At 39.7% G+C, this 13,952-nt stretch overlaps 1 protein-coding gene across 4 annotated transcripts in view; it reads right to left on the minus strand.

Annotated features, from left to right (window-relative positions):
* LOC126184617 (SPRY domain-containing protein 3-like) overlaps positions 1–13,952 on the minus strand; it is a 164,961-nt gene that overhangs the window by 109,207 nt on the left and 41,802 nt on the right. For all 4 annotated transcript variants that reach the window (XM_049927075.1, XM_049927074.1, XM_049927073.1 and 1 more), the window contains exons 2-3: positions 10,953–11,096; positions 7,890–8,075 (exon numbers count right to left, since the gene is read on the minus strand). In XM_049927075.1, coding sequence (XP_049783032.1) covers positions 7,890–8,024 — 135 coding nt within the window. In that variant the 5' untranslated portion in view covers positions 8,025–8,075; positions 10,953–11,096. The remainder of the gene's footprint in view (positions 1–7,889; positions 8,076–10,952; positions 11,097–13,952) is intronic.

Raw genomic sequence — 13,952 nt, forward strand, 5'->3', positions numbered from 1 at the left:
TAAAAAACTGAAAATCTGGCATTGTCACTCAGACAAATGGCTGAGCTAATTATGCCGTTTGTGGCAAAACAGGCACCCACCAACAGTACCATAATCAACTGTTTCTTCCATGATTTTTGTGATCTTGCCCTTGATTTTGATGTTTCAGAAATGTTGCCTGCATCCCAAAATGGCGCCCCCGAGCAGCCCTTGCTGCGTCAGCTGTAAAGCCATAAGTGTCCACGGCAATAGCAGTGCTGCCCCCACCAGTACTGTTGGATGGACAATAGGATGGACATCCTACCTCTGGATATTTTGCAGATGTTCCCGATGGTTTGCAAGATGAATGTCAGGATGCAGGTTGGTTGACGCCATCTGCCACAGCCAACTCCATTAGCAGTCCACGACACAGACCTTCCCCACATCACTGCCCACAGCCCACAATATGGAATGATGGTGCACAATTTTTTATTTATTTATTGAGGGGGGTAGTGGGAGGGAGGAAGAGGAATGTGGTATCAACCGTGTCTTTGTCGACCACTCTCAGCATGCTGATCTCATCTCCACAGATGAAACACTAAAATCAGCCACCGTGACCCACTGCTAGGGACGGCACACCAGATGCCGTCAGGTGACATTACACACGCAACCAGATGATGCCGAGTTCACATCATCTCACTACCTGCAACTGTGATCAGTCTGCACATCTTTTTAAGCTACCATACTCTGAGCTCCACCTCAGATTATCTTCAGTTTATCATCTGGCTACTCTCCAATCATACCAAGCATTACAGATGGCAAGTACAGTGAAAATTTTACAAACCTAACACTACACTAGTGCTACTACAACTGCTAGCAAATATGGTACAACCAGGACCAGTGGAACAGACACAGAGATTGCAGAGAGACTACAGGATACAAAGTTACAGATGCTTTATACTGACTTAACTGTAAATAAATAAATTTATGTTTTAATCCTTCTTAGTGTTTGAAGTGCTCTAGAGTGTGCATCCACTTGGTTGCACCAACATACAAAACAGACATACCACACATTTCATCTTTGACATGCTCCAATGGGCAGTGTGCAGGAGGCGCAGCAATCAGAGCTACAGGAGAGGAGGATTTAGGACACAACAGTGGTTCTCCTCTGAGATGAACAACAGATCTCCCTGATTTAGGTGAAACTGATGCGCCTGTGGCTAACAGGGGCAAAATTCATGCATGGGAAGTGCGTCCAGCCACCAATGTTGCACAAAGTGAACAAGAGGTCATAGCATCTGGTTCTTGCAGGTATGGTTACTATGTCATGCAAGGCTAAGGGAAAGATGGAATTGGCCATATCCAAATCCGAAGTGAGCTGGAAACATTCCAATTCACATCGGTCGAAGACTGGGTCAAGTCCCATGGCAAATCGTGAGAGCACATCCGTGTTTGCATGTAGCGTTGCTGCTCAATACTGGATAGAATAATAAAAATTAGACAAATGCAGTACCAAATCCAGGAGGCAATGTATGGTCCAGTCTGGTAAGAGATGGTTGAGGCTGAAGATAGTGAGAAGCATTTAACTGTCTGTGAAAACATGAAATTTCTGTTCATGAATTTCTGAACTGCATATACAGTGGTGATGGTCTCCTGCTTTATTTAACAACTGCTGCTGAGAAGCCGATAAGGACTTATAAGCATACACGATAGGGCGCTCAACACCACCTGGTTATTTATGGGATAGGATTGCAACAATACCATCAAGGGACATGTCCATTGATACTACTAAAAGCAAACACAGGGGTGTACGTCATCAAACACAGTACCTGCATAAGTCAATCTTTTAAAACGTGGAAAATTTGTTGAGACCAAGGTGACTACTTGAAATGTGTACCTTGGTACCATAACTGTTTCTGTGGATACAACAGTTTGCATTGAATCAACAAAAATAGTTGATCTTACCCAGAAATGCTTGTGAGTCTTCGATATTCATGGAGGGGGGGGGGGGGGGGGGGGCTGCATTTTATCAATATCTAGAACATACCATATTTATGTGATTATAAGATGACCCTGAAGTATAAGACAATCCCGTTTTTTGAAAAGAAATTTTTATTTTTAACATATTCTCACTAATCAAAGTTGCAAACTGTTTTATTGATATAAATAGTGGTGTGACAGTTTTTGGTCAGCACAACTCTTGTGAGTTTGGCAGAATCATGGTGTCAGCACTGTTGACCCTTTGCTATTTGTTTGTGGTGTGAAGGACGTTCACAGGTCCACTGGCTGTTTGCATAAAAAGGGGCAGTCTAGCGATGTACTGTCACAATCCTTTAAAATGAATGGGAATGACAGAAGTGAGGGCTGAGAATTCTCAATTCACGTAAGCAATGGTTACTGCATATTAGCTATGAAACAACATTACAATATCATGCAGAAAGAATTTAAAGATTTGGTAGACAATGAAAGAGCAAAAAATTACAATGGTTGACAGATGGGATTTATTGTTCTGTACATCAAGAATCACTTTGTGCTAAATTTGCAGGCATGGAGCACATGAAGAAATCAGTGGTACATATAGCAAAATTCTGAAGATGCACACATTATTCCATTGTCAGTTCCAGCAGTTTTCAATGGAAATGAATGAAGAGTCTGGGGACTTCATATATTACTGAAAAGTACAATGGCCAACTGAAGGGTCATGCCTGGAATGATTTTTTTGTTTAAAACCTGCTATGAAGGAAGAAGAGTGTAGCAACAAAAATTAGAACATCTGGAATGGATTGCAGACTTCACATTTTAAGTGGACTTGATTTCACACTGACGACAGCAAGACACTGCAAGGTAACTTATTTCTGATTTGATGTATGTGTATTTAAAAACAAAATTGCACTGTAGTAGGGACATATTCTGACAAAGACAGTCCAGTCCAAAGCTCACAGGTGTTAGAGAAAACACGAGGTTTGAAAAATTCATTGTAGCCTTGAAAGAATTACGAGGATAGTTTTATAAAGGTTTTGAAGACATTGTCAACCTTAAATCTGTTTTTGGACCGGTTGCCACTTCAGTTGAAAGTGTTCTTGTGTATGTGTAGATGTAAACGAATTACCTGTATGGTAATTCGAGTTTTAATGATAAATCTTTTTACATTAAAACTATTCAGGATGTCTACTTTGCTTTCCTCAGGTAGAGTTTCCAACTGTCCGTAATGAAGTTGCAAAAGTACTACAATATTTCAATCAACATATTTGTGTGAAAGAAGTTTTTTCAAGTATGAAACTAAATTAAGTCACGTTTATGTGGCAACTTGAGTACGAAACTCCGTGAAATTGTCTCCATCTGTCCGTATGCCAACAGTTTGTACAAGACAGAAATTATGTCTTCAGTGTGACAAAAATAATTAAATAATACCAAAAATTTGTTTTGTTTGTGATCTATTTTATTGAGAAATTTGAAATTTCAAAACCTTGTCATATGCAGTGCGACTTCATTGCCATTTACGTGCAATGCATTTGCTTTTTTCCCCTCTTCCCCCTCCTCACACTCAGACAGTTGGGTGTGGCAATAGGGGAAATGTGCAGCAAAGCTGAGCACTTTGGCACTCGTGCCCAGGCAAGGTCCTTGAGCCGAAATCATCATCATCATCATCATCTTCATTTGTAAACCCACTGCCATTTCTTCTCTCTTGGCACACTTCCCCTATTATGTCATCTTCTGAGCCATCCATAGCATTGGATATGCAAAACTTTTTGAATTCTTAGTTGAGATTCTGGCCCAGCAGTAAGGGTTTGATCTCCTTCAAAAAGTCATTCACCATAAAACTATCGCAGGTGAGCCTCAAAAGGTCTGTTCACAACAAAATCCATTACTTGATGTTGTGAGGTCATACCACTAGGAGTTATTACCACATCTGTGTAGTTTTTCGATATCAGATCCTTAATTTACTGGGAAAAATGTCCCCTGAAAGAAACCTGCACCAATATTTTCTTTCTATTAAGAAAAGAGTCTTGTATTCTGTTCAAAACAACCTCCAACCAATCTAGCATTGGATCATTTGTTGTCCATCCATTTCCTTGGCATCTAAAGATAAGCTCTGCAGGCAGTTTTTCTTTTGGTATGGATTCCCTGGAGAGAACCACATATCTGAGGACTTTCTTTTCATCTGCTAGCACCCCCAGCATTGCTGTTTTTTGGTCCTTTCATTGCCAGAACTTCTTATAGGAACACTTTTAACACCCTTCATGTAGACAGTAACATTTGGCGGCATACCAAAATAAACAGGCACCCGATTGGCGTTGCCCATATGGCCTAGCAAACAGTCACGAAATTTTCTTTGATTGATTCTAGGATGCCAATACGCAAGTAGTTTTTCGTCAAACACCAAAGGAAGTGGCTGTGCTAGCCTTGTACTGCACTGTAACATAAGCCACACTGTCTTCTTCATCCTCACACACCAGCCAGTACCTGGTTTGAATTACACAATGCATGCAGTTGGAAAATTCCTCTTCCTTCATTTGGATAATTTCTCAAGTAATTGGGACACTTTCCTTGCATTTCTCTCAAATGTACTGAGCAATTGGTTGCACCAATTCATGGAACCTTCCCTACTTCAGTTCCCTGAAAGTTTGGAATGTAGTACTGGCATCCTTTAATTTATTCTTCATTTGACACCACCTATGAACATTCGCTTCAGTGACATCAATTTTTTTTTTTCTCCACAGTTGTTCATGGTCTCTGCTCTGTTAACTTAAAATTAGTGTTGTATTATTTGCATGAAGCAACTGTTGCCAACCCTGAAAATTAACAGTGCTATACAGCAGTAGCAGCTTTAGCACTGTTCCTACAGAAATGTATACTACTGCTCTGTATTTGTTCAGTTTTAAGGTTAGTTCAATTCTAACGGCAACTGTATTCACGCAAACTACAGTTTAAGCTTGGTAAATGTCCATAAAAAAGCCAAGTTATGCATTACATTCCGTAGTTGGCAGCATGATGAAATTTGTAGCTTCCTCACTGATTCCCTCCTCACATTTGTCCCTGTGCTCGGCTAAGTTAGTGTTACTGTCCCACCTCCCACCCTTCCAAATTCTTCAAATTAAATCTATGCACAATCTCAACTGTCAAAAACTTCAGTTGGAAATGTAATTTATTACACTAAGTAAAACTGATGACCTTAGTTTAATATGCAAATGTAAGATGACTCTGCATTTTTCAAATGATGAATTCAGTGTATATAAAAAAAATAATAAAAAATGAAAAATAAAACCCTCGTCTTAACACACAGGCCAATACAGTAATCCATAGTTGGTTCCAGTATATCTGCTGCAAGTTCAAACCCCAAATGTGTCAAGGAAGGCTGCATGAAAGAACATACATACATGATGCCATTTAAGCCTTGTTGTTGCCAGTCTCAAAAAAAATTCAAGGTTGTGAATGTGAAGATAAATATGGAGGTGCCCCAGTAACCAAAATATTGTCAAGGTATGCAACACAACTGATCCATAAAATGCTGAAATACAGCAGACTGAAAAGATCCAAAGGTAACTGTTTATAGCAGTAAAGGCCATACAGTATGTCTAGCGCTAAGAACGTTTGTGATGTTGCATACACAGGGATTTGAAAATGTACCTCTTTCAGGTCAGATTACTGAATAAAGAGCCATGGCTTAATTTTGCAAATAGTTCATCTGGGATCAGTAGAGGATAAGTTTCCACTTCTGCACATGCATTGACTGTTACTTCGAAAGGTGCCATTGGGTTGCATACTTCTACCTGGGGAGTGATCCATTGAGTATGGGTAGTAGGCATTAAAACATTTTCATAAGTGAGCCTATCAGCCCTGTTTTGGAAGAATCCTTACAAGCTGAGAGCTTAAGCTTTGAAAAAAAGTGGAATCGTTGTCCTTTAACAGTGGTGCGAACTTCAAAATCAGTTGTTTTCCACATCACCGACAGGTGAATGCTAGGTTAAAAGGTAGACTGAAAAATCCATGGTCCAACTGAGATTCAACCCCATAACCTTTTGGTTTCCCTACACACACTTTACCACTAGACCACGAGGCCTGAGATGGTGGCAAAGGAGTTGCATACCAAACAGATACACTGTGTGATCAAAAGTATCCAGACATCCCCAAAAACATATTTTTTTCACATTAGGTCCATTGTGCTGCCACCTACTGCCAGGTACTCCATATCAGCAACCTCAGTAGACATTAGACATCGTGAGAGAGCAGAATGGGGCATGGACTTCGAAAGTGGTCAGATGATTGGGTGTAACTTCTGTCGTATGTCTGTACATAAGATTTCCACACACCTAAACATCCCTAGGTCCACTGTTTCCAGTGTGACAGTGAAGTGGAAACATGAATGGACAAGTACGGCACAAAAGCATACCTTGTCTGTTGACTGACAGAGACCGCCGATAATTGAAGAGGGTCATAATGTGTAATAGGCGGGTATCTATCCAGACCATCACACAGGAATTCCAAACTGCATCAGGATCCACTGCAAGTACTATGACAGTAAGGTTGGACTTGGAGGAAACTTGGATTTCATGGTCGAGTGGCTGCTCATAAGCCACACATCATGCCAGTAAATGCTAAACGACGCCTTGCTTGGTGTAAGGAGCATAACCATTCGATGATTAAACAGTGGAAAATCATTGTGTGGAGTAACTAATCATGGTACACAATGTGACGATACGGTGGCAGGGTGTGGGTATGGTGAATGCCCAGTGAACGTCGACTGCCAGCATGTGTAGTGTCGACAGTAAAATTCGCAGGTGGTGGTGTCATGGTGTGGTCACATTTTTCATGGAGGGTCTTGTACCCATTGGTGTTTTGTGTGGCACTACCACAGCACAGGCCTACACTGATGTTTTAAGCATCTTCTTGCTTCCCACTGTTGAAGAGCAATTCGGAGATGGCGACTGCATCTTTCAAAACGATCGAGCATCTGTCCATAATGCACGACCTGTGGCAGAGTGGTTACAAGAAAAAAACATTCCTGTAATGGACTGGCCTGCACACAGTCCTGACCTGAATATTATAGAACACGTTTGGGATGTTTTGGAACACCGACTTCATGCCAGGCCTCACCAACTGACATCGCTACCTCTCTTCAGTGCAGCACTCCACGAAGAATGGGCTGCCATTTCCCAAAAAACCTTCCAGCACCTGACTGAACATTTGCCTGCGAGAGTGGAAGCTGTCATCAAGGCTAAAGGTGGGCCAACACCATATTGAATGCCAGCATTACCGATGGAGGGTGCCACGAACTTTTAAGTCATTTCCAGCCAGTTATCCGGATACTTTTGATCACATAGTATACCAACCATATACAATACATACTATGTTACATGAATTCTTTGCAAGATACAGACACACATTAATCTGGTGAAAAATATCTCTAGGAATGCTTATGGAGGAAAAATTCTATCAGACTCTACCAATCTCCTGATTTTGCTGTCATTGATCCAATTACCTGTCTCAAACTAGTCAGGACTGCACACATTATCCAATAACGACCATGAGTAGCATTTGCATACAACCTGAATAAATGAATTTAGAAAATGACAACTATAATCACACTGTAGTGTGGATGATGATAAAGATCAATATGTTGCCAATCAGCACATCACTATTCATACTGATGAGGTCTGTGTGGCTTATTTATTTTTCCTTTATGTATCCTATTACATGACAGCGTACATTCGGCATGGTGAATGTGCAATTATTCTCACAAACATATCTCAAATTCGTATTAAATCTTAAAGAAATAAACTCTCAAAAGGCAACGTATCAACAGTATAAAAACAACTTTGGTCATCAAGAAGGTTTTTTAAATGTTATTTTTGAAATGTTGTTGCTAAGACAATTAAAAAACAATTATGGAACTATACACACCCCAGACTGAAACAGGCAGAAATACTCACCTGGCCATTAACTCGTATATCACTTAGCCTATACCAGTCATCTTCGTAGCTGTCAACTGACATCCGTGAATCTTCTTCAGGAAGCCAGCTAAGATTTAATGGCACATGAATTACATTCCCAACAGATGACTGCATTTGTGCCTTGGGCTACAAATACCACAACAGCATAACAGTCCAAAGAGTAAGCTGAAACAAAAACATTTGCCATAACAGTAACATAGAGCAAATACATTAAATTGCTCAACAATAAAGGAAAATACATGCCCCTGCCAAGTTTCAGAGGGTCATATGCTGAAGAAATTAGGCAAAAGAAAAATCTCTTGGGTCTTTTGACCCAAAGCCAGTACTTGAGAGTTAAGATGGGATGCACAAGGGATTTGTAAATAGTCTCTTTTGTAGACTGGCTATATTATACTGCCAACAAAATGAAGTCTGCCACTTGCCATATCCAAGATAATGTGGTCATTCCATTTCATATCACTACAACTTGTTATATTCTCAGGTATTTGTATGAGCTGACCATTTCTAATTGTGAAAAACTGATATTTTACTCATAAGGCACTGTGTTTTCTTTGCTTTTGTCTGAATACTGGATTTAAAAATCCAATCTGGTAAAGGCATACAGAATAAAAATGTTAGCTGCTACTGTAGGAACACTGACTGTTACTTGGTTCTTCAATGCAATAAGATGACTGCTATACATAAACACACAATGTTTACATAAAATGTAAATGCTAACTCCGTCCACAGGTCCTGGCAGGTCCATTGGTACCAGTTGAATGCCTTGTCACCCTCTGCCAATGGCGTCATTGGATGCAGTATGGAGGGACGCGGGCCCACCACTCTGCACTCTTGACAGTTGTCAGGTTTCATGTTCTGCAGTTGGTACTGCTTGGTCAAGTAGCTCCTCAACTGGCATCATGAGGGTAAGTCCTTATTTTCACTACACTTTGCAAAATAGCACTACTACTACTACTACTACTACTACTACTAATATTGCAGTTTTGTTTGAGCTGGTGTTGAGGTGGAATTTATACCCACATTTTTAATTATCTTACTTCCACGATTGTGTGGTGGTGGTGGTGGCGGCAAAGAATCTGCAGATGATTATGTCACGTTTCATCAGTTGACTTTTGAGAACGATATTCTGTAGGATGCACAATGTGCAGCTAAAAACTTAACATCAAGTGCATGTTGTGCCATGGATACATTTTTATATTAGTACTGATGAATGAAAACCACAATCGTGTGACACAGCAATGCACACTACAACAAAGTTCCAAAATCAAAGTCAAGGTACAGAAAGCAAAGTAATTGTTGTTCTGGAGAGTTGGGATTACTATGGATTCAATAACTAAGTATTAACTGCTAGGTCTGAAAGCTGTGCTGGGTATTGATTTACAATAGTGGGCTAATGGCCATCCCCATATAACCTACTCTCTCTGACCCCTATGCTTGCAGTTGCCAGAAGCACTGGACTTTGATGAGTCCAGACGAGCTAACCAAAAGCGAAATAAGCTTCATCCTAACTAATAAAGAGGAGTATTGTAAAGATTTGTCTGTAGGGAACATATTTGACACAATTATTTTACTTTTATTCACAGTCCTGCAATATTTTAGAAAGGACAACACTTTCTGCCTGGACTGTTATTAAGTGTATTAATTCACCATGATCAAGATTTTAGACTATTATGGCATTCTCAACTGTAAGAAGCTAAATTCCTTAAAGATTACTTAAACTTTAAGAATACATTCTGTTCTCAAAAATTTGACCTAGGGAGAGGACCCTTTCTTCCAATGGTTTGGGGAGGCACAGCAATGTTACTCCTTGTGTCATGATATGACTTTGGGTCACAGGTGGTAGTGACTGAGGGAACTCTGATGGCACAACAGTATGTCAAGGACATCCTGTCTCCTCGTGTGTTACCCCTCACGTAACAGTATTGTGGTGCCCTTTTTCAATAAGACAATGCTTGTCCACACACGGCCCGTGCAACCAGCAAGATCCCCAGAGATGTCTCCAGCAGAACATTTGTGGGACCAGCTCAGACATTTTCTCTGTCCCAGTGCAAGCATCCAGGATAGCAAGCAGCAGTTATAACAGCTGTGGGCCAGCTTGTCTCAGGAGAGGATTCAAAGACTTTGTGACCCCTAACCAACCAAATAAGTGCATGCATCCAGACCATATGGGGTGCAACATCATACTGATAATTGGGCTCATACTGCAAAGTTCTTTGTACATCTGACTCAATTTTGTAATCACAGAAATAAAATCACATATCCTCTCAACACGTGAAGTTTCATTTTGCTTTCTCTTCCATTTTGGGTGCTTAGCTTTTGTGTAAGACAGTACAGATTATGTTCCTCTGACACTTGTACCCATGTTATGGCCAATAACAAGCACATAATTTGAGGTTCACTGATGAATCTTTCAACAACTTCTGCAAAATCAAATGTCCTCACATTGTGCCACCTTCCTATAAGACTGATTAGAGACATATTCCTGAATGTGTCCGTGCAGTTACACAAACAATGTGCGCCACTGGTGATGTTTAACTGGAATTCACCATTGGGAGGTACAAAACCCTCTACAGCTTCCTATCACCTCCAAAAATGCTTTTACTTGGTGTGCTCTGGTAAGGTTCATATTCAGTGAATAACTGCTAACAAATTGCTCACAAAGTACAAAACATTAGCAGATGAGGTGGAAAAAAATCTATCACTTAATTGAACACAGGAAACCTAAAACATCTGGAATAAATTGGTTCTGCTTCTCAAAGATGCCACCTTGCTTGATAAACTTCAAACAATTTATATCCTCAAATCAAATTAGCAAGATGGTATGGGTTACTGAGGAAAAATTTTGTCTTTTCTACAAGAGTTATGATTCTTCTAAGATTTGACACAGGATCTGACTCCTGCTGCATATTGGTAATCTCAAAACAAAGTGTATCAAAAACTTTTTTCATTAATATTGTCAGTCTTAGAAATATTCCACTGAGAAGGAAACACAAAAATATTAATTAGTCATAATCTATGATGCCACAGAAAAGTGAAACTTACATGTTGGTGATACACAGTAAATTATCTTCTTACATCTCTTGATGATTGATGGGGTAGTGAAATCATCAATCCTTTACTCTGTCACAAAATGGAGGTGGACGGCCATAACATCCTTCCTGGGAGAAAAGTACTTTGTTCAGCAAACTGGAACATGAAGAATGCAAATAACAGGCATCTTAATGCAAAGTAACAAAAAAATTCATTTACAGTCAATCATACAGAGCTCATCTCTCTTTCCGAATGATAACAATAAGAATACAGTTGGCCTCTGCTCAACCTTTCTCACAAAGCACATTAATTTTGCTTAAATCTATTATAATTGTAACGAAAATAATGATCTGTCAACTGACAGGACACTGTGTTGTAGTAGTAGTTGTAGATTTCAGTCTGAAGGCTGGTTTGATGTGACTCTCCATGCTAATCTATGCAGTGCAAGCATAGTCACCTCTGTATAACTACTACAACCTACAGCCATTTGTAACTATTTACTGTACTCAAGTCTTGATCTCCCTCCACAAATTTTCCTCCACACTTCCTCCCACTATCAAACTCACAATTCCTTGATGCCTAAGGATGTGTCCTATACAGCAATCCATTCTTTTAGTCAAGTTGTGGCATAATTTGTTTCCAGCACTACTGTATTCTATCTCTCTTCATTAGTTATCTTAATCTTCAGTTTTCTCTTGTATCACTCGCCTTTTCAAATACTATTATTCCTTTCCTGTTCGGACTGTTTATCATCCACATTACATTTCTCTACAGGGCTACTTGCCAGACAAATATCTACAGAGGACATCCTAGCAGCTAAATTTATAATGTATGTTAGCACATTTCTCTTTTTCTGAAATATTTCCCTCACTATTGCATCTGCATTACATATCCTCACTATTTCAGTTATCGTCAGTTATTTTGCTGCTGAAATTGTAAAAGTTATCTACCACCATTTTATAAAGCAGTTGGTCTTTAATTAGCACTCAGATCAAGCTGAACTGAGAAATCTGTGTTGATAAATGTTAACCTCAAATTATGTCACCACGAACTAGGATAAACTTTGAGTGGCGAAATTTCGTGGACCAAGTTCTCTGTACTCTATGGTTTACAACCTAATAACACTACCAAAGAATGGATTTTGTTTTGGGCAAATACACGTTGAAAAGGGGTAAATAATAAATAAGTTATTGTTAACACAATAAATAGTAAAAATATGTGAATATGTTACTGTCATGCTGCTGAAGTTCGAAACAGTGTTTTTTCAATCAATTGAGGAAAATACTAGCAATTTATGTAATGAATGCAGATAATAATTGATCTCATAAAAGTTAATGGAAATAACTCATAATTAATGTAATTAATTCAAAGACATATCAAATCGGATAAAGAGAGGGAAATTCGAACTATCTGTAGCAGACAGACAGCAGTCAATAATGATCAAACATCTCTTACGATAATGTTCTATAGGCACGAACAGCAGCAACTAAACTATTTCTATTACATTTTTAACTATTGAACATGTCTTTAAATTGTTATTACAACTGCACACACATTTCTGCATAAAAGCAGTAATTACTTGTAAGACAATGAGCAACTACATATTAGTTGGCCAATACCTAAACATAATTTTGTCCTCGTAGCTCAGTGGTAACATGCTGTATTACTGATCAGATGGTCTGGGGTTCTACTCCAGATCAGTCATAAGATTTTTTTTTTCCCCCACTTATTGATACTCTCACCTAAGGCAATGCTTGTTAATGTACAAAATACTGAGTTCAACTTGTTTCGGAGCCCGCCTTAAACTGTAGGTCCACGTATGTCTGGGGGACTGAAGATGACAAGGGTACACCTAGACTGAGAGGACCCTGCCCAATAAATCACGGTGCTGGTCAAACCAACCTACAGATTGATGTCAGCTCTATCTAAGGAGACAGTGCAAATATGTACCTTTGCTGCTCTTCAGTTTGATTTAGTTTCTTTAGGGTTAAATAAAAATGGCTTTGAGTCCTACAAACTATTCAAAATTTGAAGTTAAAATCTTCTGGGTTATTAGGTCGCATCATGTTTCTTCTAAAATGTTCAACATTTTGACCCCTCTGTTGGGATCTTCCTCAGGATCTTTTGGTGTCCACTACTGCTAGAACACTGTCAGAGACGAGTGTCGCGTCCACTTATAAAGGGGGGGGGGGGGGGGGGGGGTTTGTGGTGTTGGTGCTGGAAAAGTAATAGTATCGGTTAAAATTCATTTGGCTACCATTGGTGGGCCATAGTCATAGGCTAATAGTCCCGCTATGCTGCAGAAGCATGGTAGCTCATCTCCTATATGGCTATAGGCTTCCGGCATCGTGGCTCCCCGCCGTCAAGGAAGTAAATACGCGGCCGCGGTGTGTGAGTGGCATAAACAACGCACTGCAAGTCACCTCGGCGGGCAATAATATTTTGGGTAAACATTCCCCGTCTCTTGCTCTGTCCGTTTCGAATCTAGCCACTGATGACGACCAACCAATAGCGGCAGCAGGCATTTCTACCAATAACCCTTCTCCAGCATAAGTGTGGAATAGTGCCTTTCTATCCAATGACGATGGACCGCCAATGGTATCCACAGGAGATGAGCTACCAAGTTGGCCATAAATGTTGTATTCCCTGATTTAATCCAACTTCATTACACTACATTTTGTTAATATTCATTTTATAGCTTGTTTCTAAAACATCGTCCATTCAACTGATCTCCAGGTCTTGGCCATCTCTGTCAGAATCACAATGTCATCGACAAACATCCTCAAAGTTTTTATGCCTCTCCCTGAACTCCAATTTCCTTGTCAAATTTCTCCTTGATTTTCTTAACCTCTTGCGCAATATCCACACTGTAGAACACAGTGAATAGGCAACAGCCTTGTTTCACTCCATTCTCAACAACTGCTTCCCTTTCATATCATTTGACTCTTAAAACTGGAGTCTTTACAAGTCTTAGATAATCGTTTACTCCTTGCATTTTATCACTGCTATCTC

Source organism: Schistocerca cancellata, chromosome 4, assembly GCF_023864275.1.
Source record: "Schistocerca cancellata isolate TAMUIC-IGC-003103 chromosome 4, iqSchCanc2.1, whole genome shotgun sequence".
In the NCBI taxonomy this organism is placed as follows: Eukaryota; Metazoa; Arthropoda; class Insecta; order Orthoptera; family Acrididae; genus Schistocerca; species Schistocerca cancellata.